The sequence below is a fragment of the Bubalus kerabau genome, chromosome 16, assembly GCF_029407905.1.
Source record: "Bubalus kerabau isolate K-KA32 ecotype Philippines breed swamp buffalo chromosome 16, PCC_UOA_SB_1v2, whole genome shotgun sequence".
NCBI classification, from domain to species: domain Eukaryota; kingdom Metazoa; phylum Chordata; class Mammalia; order Artiodactyla; family Bovidae; genus Bubalus; species Bubalus kerabau.
Window position 1 is genome coordinate 21,371,808 of NC_073639.1, and position 16,442 is coordinate 21,388,249.

Genomic DNA, 16,442 nt, shown 5'->3' on the forward strand with positions numbered 1-16,442 from the left:
TTAGACTGCTTTACGGTTGTTAAACAAGTCACTGAGGATCTATTCATTGTTTTAAACCAGTTTCTCTCTGTGTACCTCACTTTGGAAAGTGTCTATTCCTATTCAAGTTCTTGTTGTTTGTAAACACTGAGGTTACCACCTATTGAAAGCATAGAATGTTGCTCCTGGAAAACCAAGTGTTACCTTATTAACTCTTGTAAATAAAGAGGGATACTGGTTAGCAATGAAAATGTCTTTACCTTCAGGAAAATAGTAAAAGAGAGAAGTAACTTGTGCAAAATAGGAATAACAGTATCTTTAAAAAAAAGTAGTCACTTACCAGTGTATCACTTCCATGAATTCATGGTGTCAGAAAAGATAGGACTATATTCGTATGTGTGTAGTTTCTAACTGCTTCATATTTGTCTGCCTATAAAGAGTAAGGATGGGACATAGGTTTGCCCTTAAAGAGAAAAACTGTATATACCAGTCTCATTATGATGGGTGAAATCTGTGAGAATTTGTTTTATAAAGTACTAAAAGACCCTTAAATTTTAAACTCAGGTTACTTTGAGCCCTAAGAGACCTTCAGATAATATTGATATCAGGAAAGTACAAGTGTTTCCATGTATACAGTTGATTATTTCAGTTTTGTTACTCAGTTTTCACATATATAAATTATTTCAGTCTATTATTCAAGTTTTGTTTGGAAAAGCATAATGTAAATTCTAGATAAAATTCCTGCTTTTCTGAAAGATGAAAATTATATTAGTAATTCTATTCTGTACTTACTCTGACTATGTTTATATACTTTGGAGCTTACTTTCTAAATGTTATTTTTTAAATGAAAATATAAAAATTACCAGAATATGGGGAGTTTAAAAAAAATAATATTGGAGTAGGGAAGACCTTTCCAAATATAGCATAAAATTGAAGAATCATAAAGGAAAATATTAATAAATTTCAGCTACATGAAAATAAATTACTTTTTATGACAAAAAACCCCACCATAAACTACATAAAAATGCATGAGAAACTGGAAAAAATTTTTAATTCATATAGTTGACAACTAATTTCTTACTAATTTCTAATATATTCCAGGATATTAATTGTAGCATTATTTGTTATAGTAAGTTTTGGGAAACACTAAGTATCCTAGAGAATAGATAAATTATTATTTATTCACAAAGTAGAAAACTATGAAACTGTTAAGAATAAAGCAGATATGTATTTATATAAAACAGAGCTCCTAGAATAGTCTTGACATGTATATGTTTGTTGATGAATGGTTTCTTTTTAATTTTAATAATATATTTTATTTAACTCAATAGAGCCAAAATATTATTACTTCAACAAATAATATAAAAAGATGAATGAGTTTTTAAGTGAACTAAAACAAAGTCTAACATACTCTGTAGTTCAGTTCAGTTCAGTTGCTCAGTCGTGTCTAACCCTTTGTGACCCCATGAATTGCATCACGCCAGGCCTCCCTGTCCATCACCAACCCCTGGAGTTTACTCAAACTCATGTCCATTGAGTCAGTGATGCCATCCAGCCATCTCATCCTCTGTCATCTCCTTCTTCTCCCACCTTCAATCTTTCCCAGCATCAAGGTCTTTATAACTGAGTCAGCTCTTTGTATCAGGTGGCCAAAGTATTGGAGTTTCACCTTCAACATCAGTCCTTCCAGCACTGGTCTCCTTTAGGATGGACTGGTTGGATCTCCTTGCAGTCCAAGGGACTCTCAAGAGTCTTTTCCAACATGACAGTTCAAAAGCATCAATTCTTCGGTGCTCAGCTTTCTTTATAGTCCAACTCTCACGTGCATACATGACTACCTTACATGACTCCTCTCTCCTTGCTATTCTTTGGAACTCTGCATTTAAATAGGTATATCTTTCATTTTCTCCTTTGCTTTTTGCTTCTCTTCTCTTCATGGTTATTTGTAAGGCCTCCTCAGACAGCCATTTTGCTTTTTTGCATTTCTTTTTCTTGGGGATGGTCTTGATCCCTGTCTCCTGTACAATGTCAGGAACCTTCGTCAATCAGGCACTTTGTCTATCAGATCTAGTCCCTTAAATATATTTGTCACTTCCACTGTATAATCGTAAGGGATTTGATTTAGGTCATACCTGAATGGTTTAGTGGTTTCCCCTACTTTCTTCAATTTAAATCTGAATTTGGCAATAAGGAGTTCATGATCAGAGCCACAGTCAGCTCCCGGTCTTGTTTTTGCTGACTGTAGAGAGCTTCTCCATCTTTGGCTGCAAAGAATATAATCAATCTGATTTCGGTGTTGACCATCTGGTGATGTCCATGTGTAGAGTCTTCTCTTGTGTTGTTGGAAGAGGGTGTTTGCTATGATCAGTGCGTTCTCTTGGCAAAACTCTGTTGGCCTTTGCCCTGCTTCATTCCATATTCCAAGGCCAAATTTGCCTGTTACTCCAGGTGTTTTTTGACTTTGTACTTTTGCATTCCAGTCCCCTATAATGATAAGGACATCTTTTTTGGGTGTTAGTTCTAAAAGGTCTTGTAGGTCTTCATAGAACCGTTCAACTTCAGCTTCTTCAGCATTACTGGTCGGGGCATAGACTTGGATTACCATGATATTGAATGGTTTGCCTTAGAAACGAACACAGATCATTCTGTCGTTTTTGAGATTGCATCCAAGTACTGCATTTCGGACTCTTTTGTTGACTATGATGGCTACTCCATTTCTTCTAAGGGATTCTTGCCCACAGTAGTAGATATAATGGTCATCTGAGTTAAATTCACTCATTCCAGTCCATTTTAGTTTACTGATTCCTAAAATGTTGACGTTCACTCTTGCCACCACAGTTAAAAAGCATCAATTCTTCGGTGCTCAGCTTTCTTTATAGTCCAACCCTCACATGAATACATGACCACTGGAAAAACCATAGCCTTGACTAGACGGACCTTTGTTGGCAAAGTAATGTCTCTGCTTTTTAATAGGCTGTCTAGGTAGGTCATAACTTTCCTTCCAAGGAGTTAGTGTCTTTTTATTTCATGGCTGCAATCACCATCTGCAGTGATTTTGGAGCCCCCAAAAATAAAGTCTGCCGCTGTTTCCACTGTTTAAAAGAAATGCAAAAAAGCAAAATGGCTGTCTGAGGAGGCCTTACAAATAGCTGTGAAAAGAAGAGAAGCGAAAAGCAAAGGAGAAAAGGAAAGATATAAGCATCTGAATGCAGAGTTCCAAAGAATAGCAAGAAGAGATAAGAAAGCCTTCCTCAGCGATCAATGCAAAGAAATAGAGGAAAACAACAGAATGGGAAAGACTAGGGATCTCTTCAAGAAAATCAGAGATACCGAAGGAACATTTCATGCAAAGATGAGCTCGATAGACAGAAATGGTATGGACCTAACAGAAGCAGAAGATATTAAGAAGAGATGGCAAGAATACACAGAAGAACTGTACAAAAAAGATCTTCATGACCCAGATAATCATGACGGTGTGATCACTGACCTAGAGCCAGAGATCCTGGAATGTGAAGTCAAGTGGGCCTTAGAAAGCATCACTACGAACAAAGCTAGTGGAGGTGATGGAATTCCAGTTGAGCTATTTAAAATCCTAAAAGATGATGCTGTGAAAGTGCTGCACTCAGTATGCCAGCAAATTTGGAAAACTCAGCAGTGGCCACAGGACTGGAAAAGGTCAGTTTTCATTGCAATCCCAAAGAAAGGCAATGCCAAAGAATGCTCAAACTACCGCATAATTGCACTCATCTCACATGCTAGTAAAGTAATGCTCAAAATTCTCCAAGCCAGGCTTCAGCAATATGTGAACCGTGAACTTCTGATGTTCAAGCTGATTTTAGAAAAGGCAGAGGAACCAGAGATCAAATTGCCAACATCCACTGGATCACTGAAAAAGCAAGAGAGTTCCAGAAAAACATCTATTTCTGCTTTATTGACTATGCGAAAGCCTTTGACTGTGTGGATCACAATAAACTGTGGAAAATTCTGAAAGAGATGGGAATACCAGACCACCTGACCTGCCTCTTGAGAAATTTGTATGCAGGTCAGGAAGCAACAGTTAGAACTGGACATGAAACAACAGACTGGTTCCAAATAGGAAAAGGAGTTCGTCAAGGCTGTATATTGTCACCCTGTTTATTTAACTTATATGCAGAGTACATCATGAGAAACGCTGGGCTGGAAGAAGCTCAAGCGGGAATCAAGATTGCCGGGAGAAATATCAATCACCTCAGATATGCAGAAGACACCACCCTTATGGCAGAAAGTGAAGAGGAACTCATAAGCCTCTTGATGAAAGTGAAAGAGGAGAGTGAAAAAGTTGGCTTAAAGCTCAACATTCAGAAAATGAAGATCATGGCATCCAGTCCCACCACTTCATGGGAAATAGATGGGGAAACAGTGGAAACAGTGTCAGACTTTATTTTTTTGGGCTCCAAAATCACTGCAGATGGTGACTGCAGCCATGAAATTAAAAGATGCTTACTCCTTGGAAGGAAAGTTATGACCAACCTAGATAGCATATTCAAAAGCAGAGATACTACTTTGCCAACAAAGGTTTGTCTAGTCAAGGCTATGGTTTTTCCTGTGGTCATGTATGGATGTGAGAGTTGGACTGTGAAGAAGGCTGAGCGCCGAAGAATTGATGCTTTTGAACTGTAGTATTGGAGAAGACTCTTGAGAGTCCCTTGGACTGCAAGGAGATCCAACCAGTCCATTCTGAAGGAGATCAGCTCTGGGATTTCTTTGGAAGGAATGATGCTAAAGCTGAAACTCCACCTCATGCGAAGAGTTGACTCATTGGAAAAGACTCTGATGCTGGGAGGGATTGGGGGCAGGAGGAGAAGGGGACGACAGAGGATGAGATGGCTGGATGGCATCACTGACTCAATGGCCGTGAGTCTGAGTGAACTCCGGGAGTTGGTGATGGACAGGGAGGCCTGGCGTGCTGCAATTCATGGGGTTGCAAAGAGTCGGACACGACTGAGTGACTGATCTGATCTGATCATATCTGAATGGGACTGGGTGCCATGGTCTTAGTTTTCTGAATGTTGAGCTAAAAGCCAACTTTTTCACTCTCCTCTTTCACTTTCATCAAGAGGCTCTTTAGTTCTTCCTCACTTTCTGCCATAGTGTAGTGTTATCTGCATATCTGAGGTTATTGATATTTCTCCCGGCAATCATGATTCCAGCTTGTGCTTCATCCAGCCCAGCGTTTCTTATGATGTACTCTGCATATAAGTTAAATAAGCAGGGTGACAATATACAGCCTTGACGTACTCCTTTTCCTATTTGGAACCAGTCTGTTGTTTCATGTCCAGTTCTAACTGTTGCTTCCTGACCTGCATACAGATTTCTCAAGAGGAAGGTCAGGTCGTCTAGTATTCCCATCTCTTTAAGAATTTTCCACAGTTTATTGTGATCCACACAGGCAAAGGCTTTGGCATAGTCAATAAAGAGAAATAGATGTTTTTCTGGAACTCTTCTTGCTTTTTTGATGATCCAGCGGATGTTGGCAATTTGATCTCTGGTTCCTCTGCCTTTTCTAAAACCAGCTTGAACATCTAGAAGTTCACAGTTCACATGTTGTTAAAGCCTGGCTTGGAGAATTTTGAGCATTACTTTACTAGCGTATGAGATGAGTGCAACTGTACAGTAGTTTGAGCATTCTTTGGCATTGCCTTTCTTAGGGATTGGAATGGGAACTGACCTTTTCTAGTCCTGTGGCCACTGCTGAGTTTTGCAAATTTGCTAGCATATTGACTGCAGCACTTTCATGGCATCATCTTTTAGGATTTGAAATAGCTCAACTGGAATTCTATCACCTCCACTAGCTTTGTTTGTAGTGATGCTTCCTAAGGCCCACTTGAGTTAACATTTCAGGATGTCTGGATCTAGGTAAGTGATCACACCATCGTGATTATCTGGGTCATGAAGATCTTTTTTGTATAGTTCTTCTGTGTATTCTTGCCATCTCTTCTTAATATCTTCTGCTTCTGTTAATTCCCTGCCATTTCTGTCCTTTATTGTGCCCATCTTTGCATGAAATGTTCCCTTGGAATCTCTAATTTTCTTGAAGAGGTCTCTAGTCTTCCCCATTCTATTGTTTACCTCTATTTCTTTGCACTGATCACTGAGGAAGGCTTTCTTATCTCTCCTTGCTGTTCTTTAGAACTCTGCATTCAAATGGGTGTATCTTTCCTTTTCTCCTTTACTTTTTGCTTCTCTGCTTTTCACAGAGGTAGGAAGTGCCCATTGGTACCTTCTGAATTCTGTAACTTGCATTTTTAACTGTTTGAATAATCAGTAATTAGCATAAAATACTGTATTTACAGGGATGAAAGTGAACCTGCCCAAATAGAAGATTCAAGTGCTGTTAAACCTGATGGCTGGCTTGATAATGAACCAAAATTTATTCCTGATCCTAATGCTGAGAAACCCTTTGACTGGTAAGCATTCTTCACCTTCAGATGTCAGTTTCTTGTTTCTTCCATGTTCTTTCATTACCATTGATATGACTGACAGGAGAGTCTTGAGGTTACTCCATGTGCTTTGTTCTGATACCCTAAGGAATGAAGACATGGATGGAGAATGGGAGGCACCTCATATTTCTAACCCAGCATGTCGGGTTGGGTGTGGTGAATGGAGCCCTCCCATGATAGATAACCCGAAATACAAAGGAATATGGAGACCGCCAATGATAGATAACCCGAACTACCAGGTAATAACCACTTACTCCCATCCCACAGTAAACTTTTTAAAATTCTGTGCCGATTTCTGTTATACATCTAGTTATTAATAATGTTAACTTGAGGAAATTTGATTTGTAATAATGTGCCTTAGCTATCTGAAGTCAAAGAAAATAGACTCCAACCAATTTATGTTTAAAAAGTAAAGTGGGGCTTGCTTCCCTGGCGGCTCAGTGGTAAAGAATCTGCCTGCCAGTGCAGGAGACACAGGTTTGATCCCTGGTTAGGGAAGATCTCACAAGCCGGGGAGCAGCTAAGCCTGTATGCCACAACTGCCGAGCCTGTGCGCTAGAGCCCGGGACCCACGACTGCTAAAGCCTGTGTGCCCAGGAGCCCGTGCTCTGCAACAGGAGAGGCCACCACAGTGTTCTCTCCACTCTGCACTCTGCAACTAGAGAGTTCTCCCCACCTGCCACATCTAGGGGAAAGTCAGTGCAGCCACAGAGACCTGACGCAGACAATAAATAAATAATTTTTTTTAAGTAAAGCATCTTTTAATTTTCTGGGGTAATAAAACTAATAACTAAAGATAAATCTCTTCATACTATTTTCCTTAGTAATCAGTTGATCACTTTGGAATATTTTATTTTAGGATTAAATATAAGAATTGAGTTCTCATCAAGAGGACTCACACTATACATTTTAGTAATTGAAGTCTGTGCTTAAATAATGTGTTCCTTACTCTCAGGTTTTATTAAAATTGAATTTTTTTTCCTAATATGAAACAGATTTTTTTGATACTTAGCTTTTGGGGTAGAAGTCCTTATGTTGTCCATTTAATGCTATAGTTTTATCTAATTATTCATTGACATTTTCTAACATTTATTTTATATATATACAGTTATAGACTCTCTTTGCTCACTGTAGTTTTTCTTCATAGAATGATTATTTTGGTAACTTTTTTGTTTGAGATCTATCTTTCCTTCATTAGACTTTACACACCATGATGCAGGGACCACGTCTGCCTTGATTATCACAGCAGAGCATATAGCATAGTGCCTGGCACAGAATAGTCGTAGGTGATGGCAGAATGAGTCAGTGAGTGAACACATTGTCCAGTTTATTTGATTTGGTTGACTTTAATCATTTAAGACTTAATGGAAGTTCTCTGTTGAATAGTTGTTCTGTGATTCAACCATGAGTGACTATTGATGCCCATCATAAGTGTATGTTAAAAAACATGGTTCCATTTTTGCCATACAGTAATCTCTTTGATTTGAGCAATTTTAATGATATCGTGCCTTGAGTATCTTTACTAAATGTAAAAAAAGAAACTCATCTAATATAGTATCAGTTGTGAAATTTAATTACTCAATTTCCTGTGGGATTGTTCACTCTGCTTTTTCACTGAGTTTAAAGTCAGTATTATTCATAGGTAACATCATATATAGGATAAGAGGAAACAAGATTTTATTTCTAGTGAATTATCAGTTAAAGTTTTCTTTTTCCCAGTTAGTATTGCTAATTTCATTCAACAGCAACTGCTTCTTGAGTAACACTTATAATGAAATTATTGTGTGAAAATGTATTTAAATTATTTTTTTTCCAGGGTATCTGGAGTCCTCGAAAAATTCCTAATCCAGATTATTTTGAAGACAATCACCCATTTCTTCTGACTTCTTTCCGTGCTCTTGGTTTAGAGCTTTGGTCCATGACCTCTGATATCTACTTTGATAATTTTATTATCTGTTCACAAAAGGAAGTAGCAGACCGCTGGGCTGCAGATGGTTGGGGAGTGAAGATACTGATAGAAAACGCTAATGAGGTACACAGTATTTAGCATATGATAATAACAGGGTATGGTCCTGGTTATAGGTTATACAGATGGCCTTTTGATGAGTAAATAGGTACAATAATTACTAAATGATGAAGAAACATATTTAAATCTATGTAGACAGAATATGAGCTTCACCAAATTATGATATAACTTCATTATAAACTATATAGTGAATTATATATATATATGTAAGTCTTCATTTCATTTATTAGATTATGATAACATAAATGGATTGAATGCCTTTTGATGTTTATAGAAATGAGACGGTTATTACTACTGTTAGAAATGAGACTTAATACCTTGTCACCTTATCAGTTTAGGGCCTAAGTGGGAACAGAAATCTAAATCTTTATTCATTTTAACTACTTTTCACTTAGAGGAGTACAGAAATTTTTAAAATTTAATTATTATGTTCTAGTTTTTTCCCCCAAATCTTAACACTACTTAGGAAAGCTTAAGCTAAATATTTCAACACAGTACATCTTGGAGAATCTATCTTTAAAACCAATTACCATAAAGAAAAATGTACCTTATATTAGGTTTCTTTGAATATTAGCAAAAACCTCAAAAGAGTAAATAAAGGTAAAAGGATTCTCATTTTGAAACTCTTTTAACTAAAACATTTTAATAAGGAAAACAATTTCCTTCCTGAAGGTTGTGTGTGAAATTTGTTAAGAAATAAGAAAAAACATAGCTATTCTTAGGTTGACTTTTTTTTTTTTAGTACAGAATGAGTTAGAGAATTTACTTGTAAATGAACCAAATAATACATCCATGAAGCATAGTACTATCCTGAAACTTACCAGAAAAGGAAACTGTCCTAATTCTTGCTGGAGAATTAGCAATATTCACTTGTATAATATAATGTATCTTCTACTACCAAGTGTCAAACTGCAATGCATGTGAATAATTAAAGATTGTTTAAGGGACTTCCCTGGTGGCTTGTGGCTAGGACTCAGTGCTCTCAGTGCAGGGGCCCTGGGTTTGATCTCTGCTTGGGGAAGTAGATCCCACATGTTACAACTAAGAACTGGCATGCCAGATAAACATTTTTTTTAAAGATTGTTTAAACTTCACAAAGTATAAAATAGAAAATATTTTTTGTCTTATAAATTTGACTCCTTAGTAGAAAACTACCTAGGTGAAATAACTTTTTTTGTTTTTGTAGGCTATATTTATGAATGAAGGTTTATAAAATCTGAATTGCCTTTTTGTGCTTATTTCTTTTTTAGCCTAGTATATTCAAACAATTGATGTCGGCTACTGAAGAGCGCCCGTGGCTTTGGTTCATTTACCTCTTGACAGCAGCGCTTCCAGTAGCATTAATTGGTTCATTTTGTTGGCCAAGAAAAGAAAAGGTAAAGAAAATGAATTTCCTTCAACATTAAAAAAAAAAAATCTCTTAGTGTTTAGGAGTTCTATAAATGGAGTCAGTGGTTCTTAAAAGTAATAAACTAAATTTCCTATATAAGTTTTTACTGTTCACCATGTATGATATCAGTTCAGTTCAGTTCAGTTGCTCAGTCATGTCTGACTCTTTCCAAACCCATGGACTGCAGCACTCCAGGCTTCCCTGTCCATCACCATCTCCCAGAGCATGATCAAACTCATGTCCATCAAGTCAGTGATGCCATCCAACCATCTCATCCTCTTGTTGTCCCCTTCTCCTTCTGCCTTCAGTCTTTCCCAGCATCAGGGTTTTTTTCAAATAAGTCAGTTCTTCGCATCAGGTGACCAAAATATTGGAATTTCAGCTTCAGCATCAGTCCTTACAATGAATATTCAGGACTGATCTCCTTTAGGATGGATTGGTTTGATCTCCTTGCAGTCCAAGGGACTCTCACGAGTCTCCAACACCACAGTTCAAAAGCATCAGTTCTTCAGTGTGTGTGTGATATCCGTCATTGCAAAAAAAGAAAATGTTTTTTTAAAAAACAGTGCTTTGCTTTTAGTAAAAATAGCTTGTGTTAAACTACCACAGAAAAAATATGAAGATGTGGCTTTCAAAAAACTGGACATATGTAAACCACAAACAAAGGGAGCACTGGAGCAGGAAGTGAAGGAAGAGAAAGCAGCCCTGGAGAAGCCAGTTGACTTGGAAGAGGAAAAAAAGCAAAGTGATGGTGAAATTGTTGAAAAAGGTAGGCCAGTGATGACGATATATAAAGGGGACCCTGGGCAGAGCTCATTAAGAACAGTAGATTAAGAGGGAAACACTAGCTGTTGCACTTGTCTGCTGTCAGATTTATACCATCTGAATCCTCGTGAGTGCATGACTGTGGTGAAGACGAGTACCATCCTTGCCTGGATTGTACCTGAGCAGACATCCAGTGTATGCGTTCTGTCTTCTAGGAAGAAAGAGTTGTCAGAATTGTTCAGTTGCTTCAGAATCTAGCAGCTATCAATCCCATATGTCATAGCTTTTTGCAAGGGTTTTTCTTGCCTCCAGGGATGAGATGGGAGGCACAGATCACAGCTTCTGGGGAAGAGTAATTGGTTTAAGACAGGTGACTGCAGCAACAAAACCCACACCAAGGGCTGTTGTTCATCAGATAGTTTACGTATCAAACCAGTAGTTTAGTCTCTTCAGAGGATTGCTGAATCGTGTGTCCCCTCCTGCCCTCAACTAAACTCCAGGAGATGTTAGAACTGAAGACAACTGCGGCTTTTTGGTACCTCTCCAGTGAGACTTCCTTGTATACATCTAGGTAGCAGTAAAACTATTGATGTTTGCCAGATGTCCCAAGCCAGGCTCCAGAATGAGCCCTTTATAACCTGCATTATATTTTGAGCACTATTTTTAACTTAATCATTGATGGAACAGTTGACTTAAAAACCATGCTCTCTCAAAGCACACATGTATATTTATGTATATACATACACACACATATATTCTTTGATTTTCATTTCACATAGACTGAATGCTTTAAAATTCTTTAAACCTGCCCCTTTCCTCAGATATGATGATATATTTATTGTTGTTGTTCAGTCGCTCAGTCATGTCCGACTCTTGGTGACCCCATGGACTGCAGCACGCCAGGCTTCCCTGTCCTTCACTATCTCCCAGAGCTTACTCAAACTCATGTCCATTGAGTCGATGATGCCATCCAACCATCTCATCCTCTGTTGTCCCCTTCTCCTCACACCCTCAATCTTTCCCCGCATCAGGGTCTTTTCCAGTGAGTTGTGGTAAAATAACGAGTACTTGTATTTAATTTTCAAGAATGTCTAATGGAAGAAATTGCCTTCATATATTGGAATTTAAATGTACTCCTCCACTTTTAATACTTTTAAGTAGAAAAATTCTAATTCATTGAGTATTTTGCGTTGAATAAAATCTGTTTAATAAATTCTAGAAGAGGAAGGTGAACCTGAGGAAAAGAGTGAAGAAGAAATTGAAATTATAGAAGGACAAGAAGAAGGCAATAAATCCAATAAGTCTGGATCAGAGGACGAGGTAAGCATCTCTTTAACAGAAAATAAACTAGTTTCTACGTATGATTGTTAGTCTGTAGAAATATTTTAATAAAAATAGTGATCTCGTTTGTGAAGAATTTTTTGCCATATTTTCTCCCAGCTTTCTTAAGAGCATACATATTGGTATAAAATGTATCCATAAGGAAAGCATGAAAAAACTAATTTATATCCTCCTAATGCCAATGAAATAGTATAAATAAGCCTTTGGTTTGCAAAATAGCTACATCTGTTTAAAAACAAAATTTTATTAAAGTGTTTTGTTGAAAGTTGTAATAAGCAGACCAACTGAATATTTAAGAGGTAATTATGCTTATTATAAGGCAGTCATCTTTATAGACATTGTGAAAACATTCTGTCACATTTATATTTACTGTAAAATTTTAAAGGATTTCATTCATTGGCTAGTGGAGCACTGTGTCTAATAGTGGTGTTTTTCTCAAATCTTTAAGCTCGTTTTTTTCATTAACTTGATATGTCTGCCCTTTTTTCCCACATCCTGATGTATAATAAAACTTTCCACAGTGCCCTTTTTTATAGTCAGTTATGAAATCAGAATCATCCAGGGTATAATTCAGAACCAGAGGTTTCTTTTTTTTTTCTCTTTTTTTTAACCTACTATATACCCCCCAAAAGCCTGTTTTCTCTACTTCTCTGGCCTTTTGAGAGCTGCATAATCTTAACCCGACAGAGTCACTGTCCCCATCACTCTCGTAGCTTAGAGTCAGGCAGGGTAAATGTCCATGATGCCTGGACTGTTGTGTATGATGAAACAAACATTCTGTTTTGTCTGCTTGAAGAAATCACCCAAATATCTGTTTTTATTGTTTTAAATGTTTTCTAAAGCTTATTCTGTACATATGCCTGGTTACTAGTCTTAACTGTCTTGTGAGTTTTTAAATGGGTTTGGGGGATCATTACGAATATCTTTATTGAGAGGGACCTGGGTGAAGAAAGTTTCTTCCAGAACATAGTTTTACATAGTCCTTGTTTCCCTCTGTTATACTTTTAATAATAATACTTGTAGTTATATGTGGAACACTTGTTATATTTTGCTTTGTAAAAAAATATTTTGTGTACCTTTAAAAGCATATTAATTCCATGTTCCAGTCTTTTAATCTTTTATGCATTTGTCAGTGAGCTAAAATAAATCAATTTTTATATAGTATAACCTTGAGAAGTACTTTTAACTTAATAGTTGATGAAACTTAATAGTTGATGAAACAGTTGACTTAAAAACCATGCTCTCTCAAAGCACACATGTATATTTATGTATATACATACACACACATATATGCTTTGATTTTCATTTCATTTTGTATAATACCTCCGTTATTTGTTATACAAGTTGAATTTATGTACAGATGATTATTCTGGAAGGATACGAGTTAAAGAATAGAAAAAACCCAAACCATAAGTTTGATGTTTCCCTTTCCTCTCTCCTAATTCTTATCAAATACAATGTGCCAGAAGTTCTGGAAAAGTCTCTGTAAAACCAGTGCAGCAGTTCATTATTACAGAGACATTGTGATGGTATAGTTAGTGGTTACTATCCACAATGAAAACATTATGCAGCCTTTAATTAACCATGACATTAGATTAAGTTGGAAATCATGAGATAAAATCATGAATTGAGCTGTTAGCATTATCCCTTGTCAGATGCATATCTGACAGGCAGAGTTACTCTAAAAATGCAGTCACGGCAAAAGATGAACAAACTGAAACACATCAGTTTATATACATGTTTTTGACCGATCATTAATTAGTGTAAAGCATTTGATTAGAAACATGTATTTTAGAAATACATGTATTTTAAAATAAGAAATATTTTATATACTACTGTCTACTCATTGCCTACTGTCTGAAAATAAACATTTTCATGTTTTTTCCTAGATGAAAGAGGCAGATGAGAGCACAGGATCTGGAGATGGGCCAATAAAGTCAGTACGCAAAAGAAGAGTACGGAAGGAGTAACCTGTATTCAAGTATTTTTCACTCCTGAGAGAGCAAGTTGGCATTCTCAAGTCCGTGTGCCAGAACTACGCTTGAGTCAACCTGCACACCCCTTTTCTACTATCTAGCAATGTTATTCTTTCAGACATTTCTCTTAATCTTCTTTTTCAGAAATGAAAAACCTTTGAAGTTACCTGGTCTTTGAATTTAGAATAAAAGAAAAGTGGCACGTTACATATCAGATTTTAAGAGATTTTTATCATTAGAGGTTACACAGTTTTCATAGTTTGGAGAAAGTTTTGGTTTCTACAGAACAAAATAAGATGCAGCACGCTGCTTTACTGCTATGGGACAAGTCAGTTGTTGGAATTTCCCCTAAATGGCTATACTACAATATACCTGGTAGTTCTATAGTATAAGTGAGTGTTCTGTTGTACAGAGCTGATCGCAATAAAGCTTCTGTATGGCTGTTTGGTTCTACCAGCGATTGAAAGTGCTGTGTGTGACCCGCGCTTACCCAGTTTGTGTCAAGTTATAATTACGGTCCACTGTTCACTTTAAAGAGGTGCTTTGTTGCCCGCCAGTCAACAAAACAGAAATGTGTCTTATCATTCATAGAATTGCTGGTTAATAGTGCAGCATATTTACATTTGAATACAGAGATGAGGTTTATCAAAATGAAATGGTGTACAGCTATTTTTCAAGTTGTTATAGTTGTTTTATGCCAGAATGGCTTACCCTATTCACAAGATTGCTTATGCCTACATTGCTCTTAAAAACAAAATTTAAGCATTTTTTTTCTTTTTTTAAACAATACCTACTTTAATAGGTAAATTATTATTGGGGTCTGATCAGTAAGAGATTCTAGTGGCTGATAGATATCGATCATCATGTTTTGTATTTTTATCTTTTTTCCAACAAATTCAAATCTATTGTCTTATCTAGCTTTAAAGCTCCCTCTATGGTAGACAGACTATTGCTCCTCTTTTAAAATACTGTTGACCCTTGAACAACACAGGTTTGAACTGCATGGGTCCACTTGTATGTGGATTTTTTCTCCAATTAATTCTGCAGTACTCCACAGTAGGTAGTTGGTTGAATCCTCCGATGCAGAATCTGCAGATAAAGATGGTCAACTGTGGGACTTGAGCATCTGTGAATTTTGATATCTGCCACAGGTCCTGGAACCAATCTCCCATGGACACCAAGGGATGACTGTAAGTACTAGAAGTTACAGAAGTGCATTATAGTAGAACTGTATTATTCCATTTAACATATCTAAGAATTTTTCATGTTTGGGTGATAAACCCTTTGGAAGGTGATCTAAATCTTTGAGGCCATGAAACTACTTTAATACTATCTTGAGAACTCTATACTAGTTGGGCGATATTTTGGATTCCTTCATGAACATACACATCCCATCATTGGGCTAGCCCCACTAATATATTTAGAGCTCGTGTATAAGGAAAATGAGTTTCTAGCTTCTCCTCTGACTGAAGGAAGGAAGCCAAATAGCTAGTGTAGCCACAATTCACTCCTTATTTCAGAGAGTGAATTGAAAGTGAAAATAAGTGCTTTATTCATTGCTGTGTTTTGAATTTTCCATATATTGGTGGTGGACAATCTTAATACATAGCTAACCATGCTTTGTATTTATTTAATACTAACTAAACCTAACACATCTTGCAAAGACTCCTTTTCTTGCTATGTACTTTAAATGAACTAGACACATTGAATGATTCTAGATGAGAATGTTTTTGAAAGTAAACTGCTACTTCATGAGATACATTTTTATGGGAAACTTCTTGCTTGACAAGTGTCTTATATATGATCTTTTTTCCCCTAAAGATTTATTAAAGCTTTTAATTTCTTGATTGCAGATTCATTTAAACTTTAACATTTGGTTAAACTCCACGAGCTCGCAGTGGTAAAATCTGAGCAACCAGTTTTGCCAGTCCTCTGCTCTTTCCTGGGGGTGTCCCCTCTGTGACTGTACCATTGGCTGGTAGGTTTAACCAAAACTTAAAAACCTACGTGCTCCATTCACTCAGTAGACAAAGCATAGAGTTTTCTTTAATAATGAGATCATTTTTTCCTTCTACCACCCCAGTCTGACTCTGTTGTTTTAAATGATTTAAGTTTTATCCTTTTCTCTAATAAAGGAGAAAAATTAATACATTTTGCTCTTTATTTTGGGGGGACTTTTTACCTTGATCAGACTAAAGTAGCTTTCTTTTTCTTGAGGTTGTTTTTTTTTAAGGTAGCCTTGCTTCCATTGGTCATTCCTCTAGAAAGATACAGACTACTAGAACTAAGAGCTTTTTAGATGCATCAGTCCACATTTGCAGGAGACAGAAGATAAAATTCCTTACATGTCAATATTAACTACTAGTAATGAATTTAATGAACCTCAGAAATTTAGAATACTAATTTAGAAAACTAATAGTTTTCAGTGAAAACTATTCAGAATAGTTCAAACATAAATATCTTACTGTAAATTTAAATATACTCTG

The 16,442-nt window shown here is 36.6% G+C and overlaps 1 protein-coding gene across 5 annotated transcripts in view; it reads left to right on the forward strand.

The window, feature by feature from the left end:
- The window catches only part of CLGN (calmegin), a 109,432-nt gene extending 95,265 nt beyond the window's left edge, over positions 1-14,167 (forward strand). For all 5 annotated transcript variants that reach the window (XM_055550648.1, XM_055550645.1, XM_055550644.1 and 2 more), the window contains exons 9-15: positions 6,312-6,425; positions 6,547-6,697; positions 8,275-8,490; positions 9,735-9,860; positions 10,484-10,643; positions 11,859-11,959; positions 13,870-14,167. In XM_055550648.1, coding sequence (XP_055406623.1) covers positions 6,312-6,425; positions 6,547-6,697; positions 8,275-8,490; positions 9,735-9,860; positions 10,484-10,643; positions 11,859-11,959; positions 13,870-13,950 — 949 coding nt within the window. In that variant the 3' untranslated portion in view covers positions 13,951-14,167. The remainder of the gene's footprint in view (positions 1-6,311; positions 6,426-6,546; positions 6,698-8,274; positions 8,491-9,734; positions 9,861-10,483; positions 10,644-11,858; positions 11,960-13,869) is intronic.
- Positions 14,168-16,442: the final 2,275 nt, after the last annotated feature.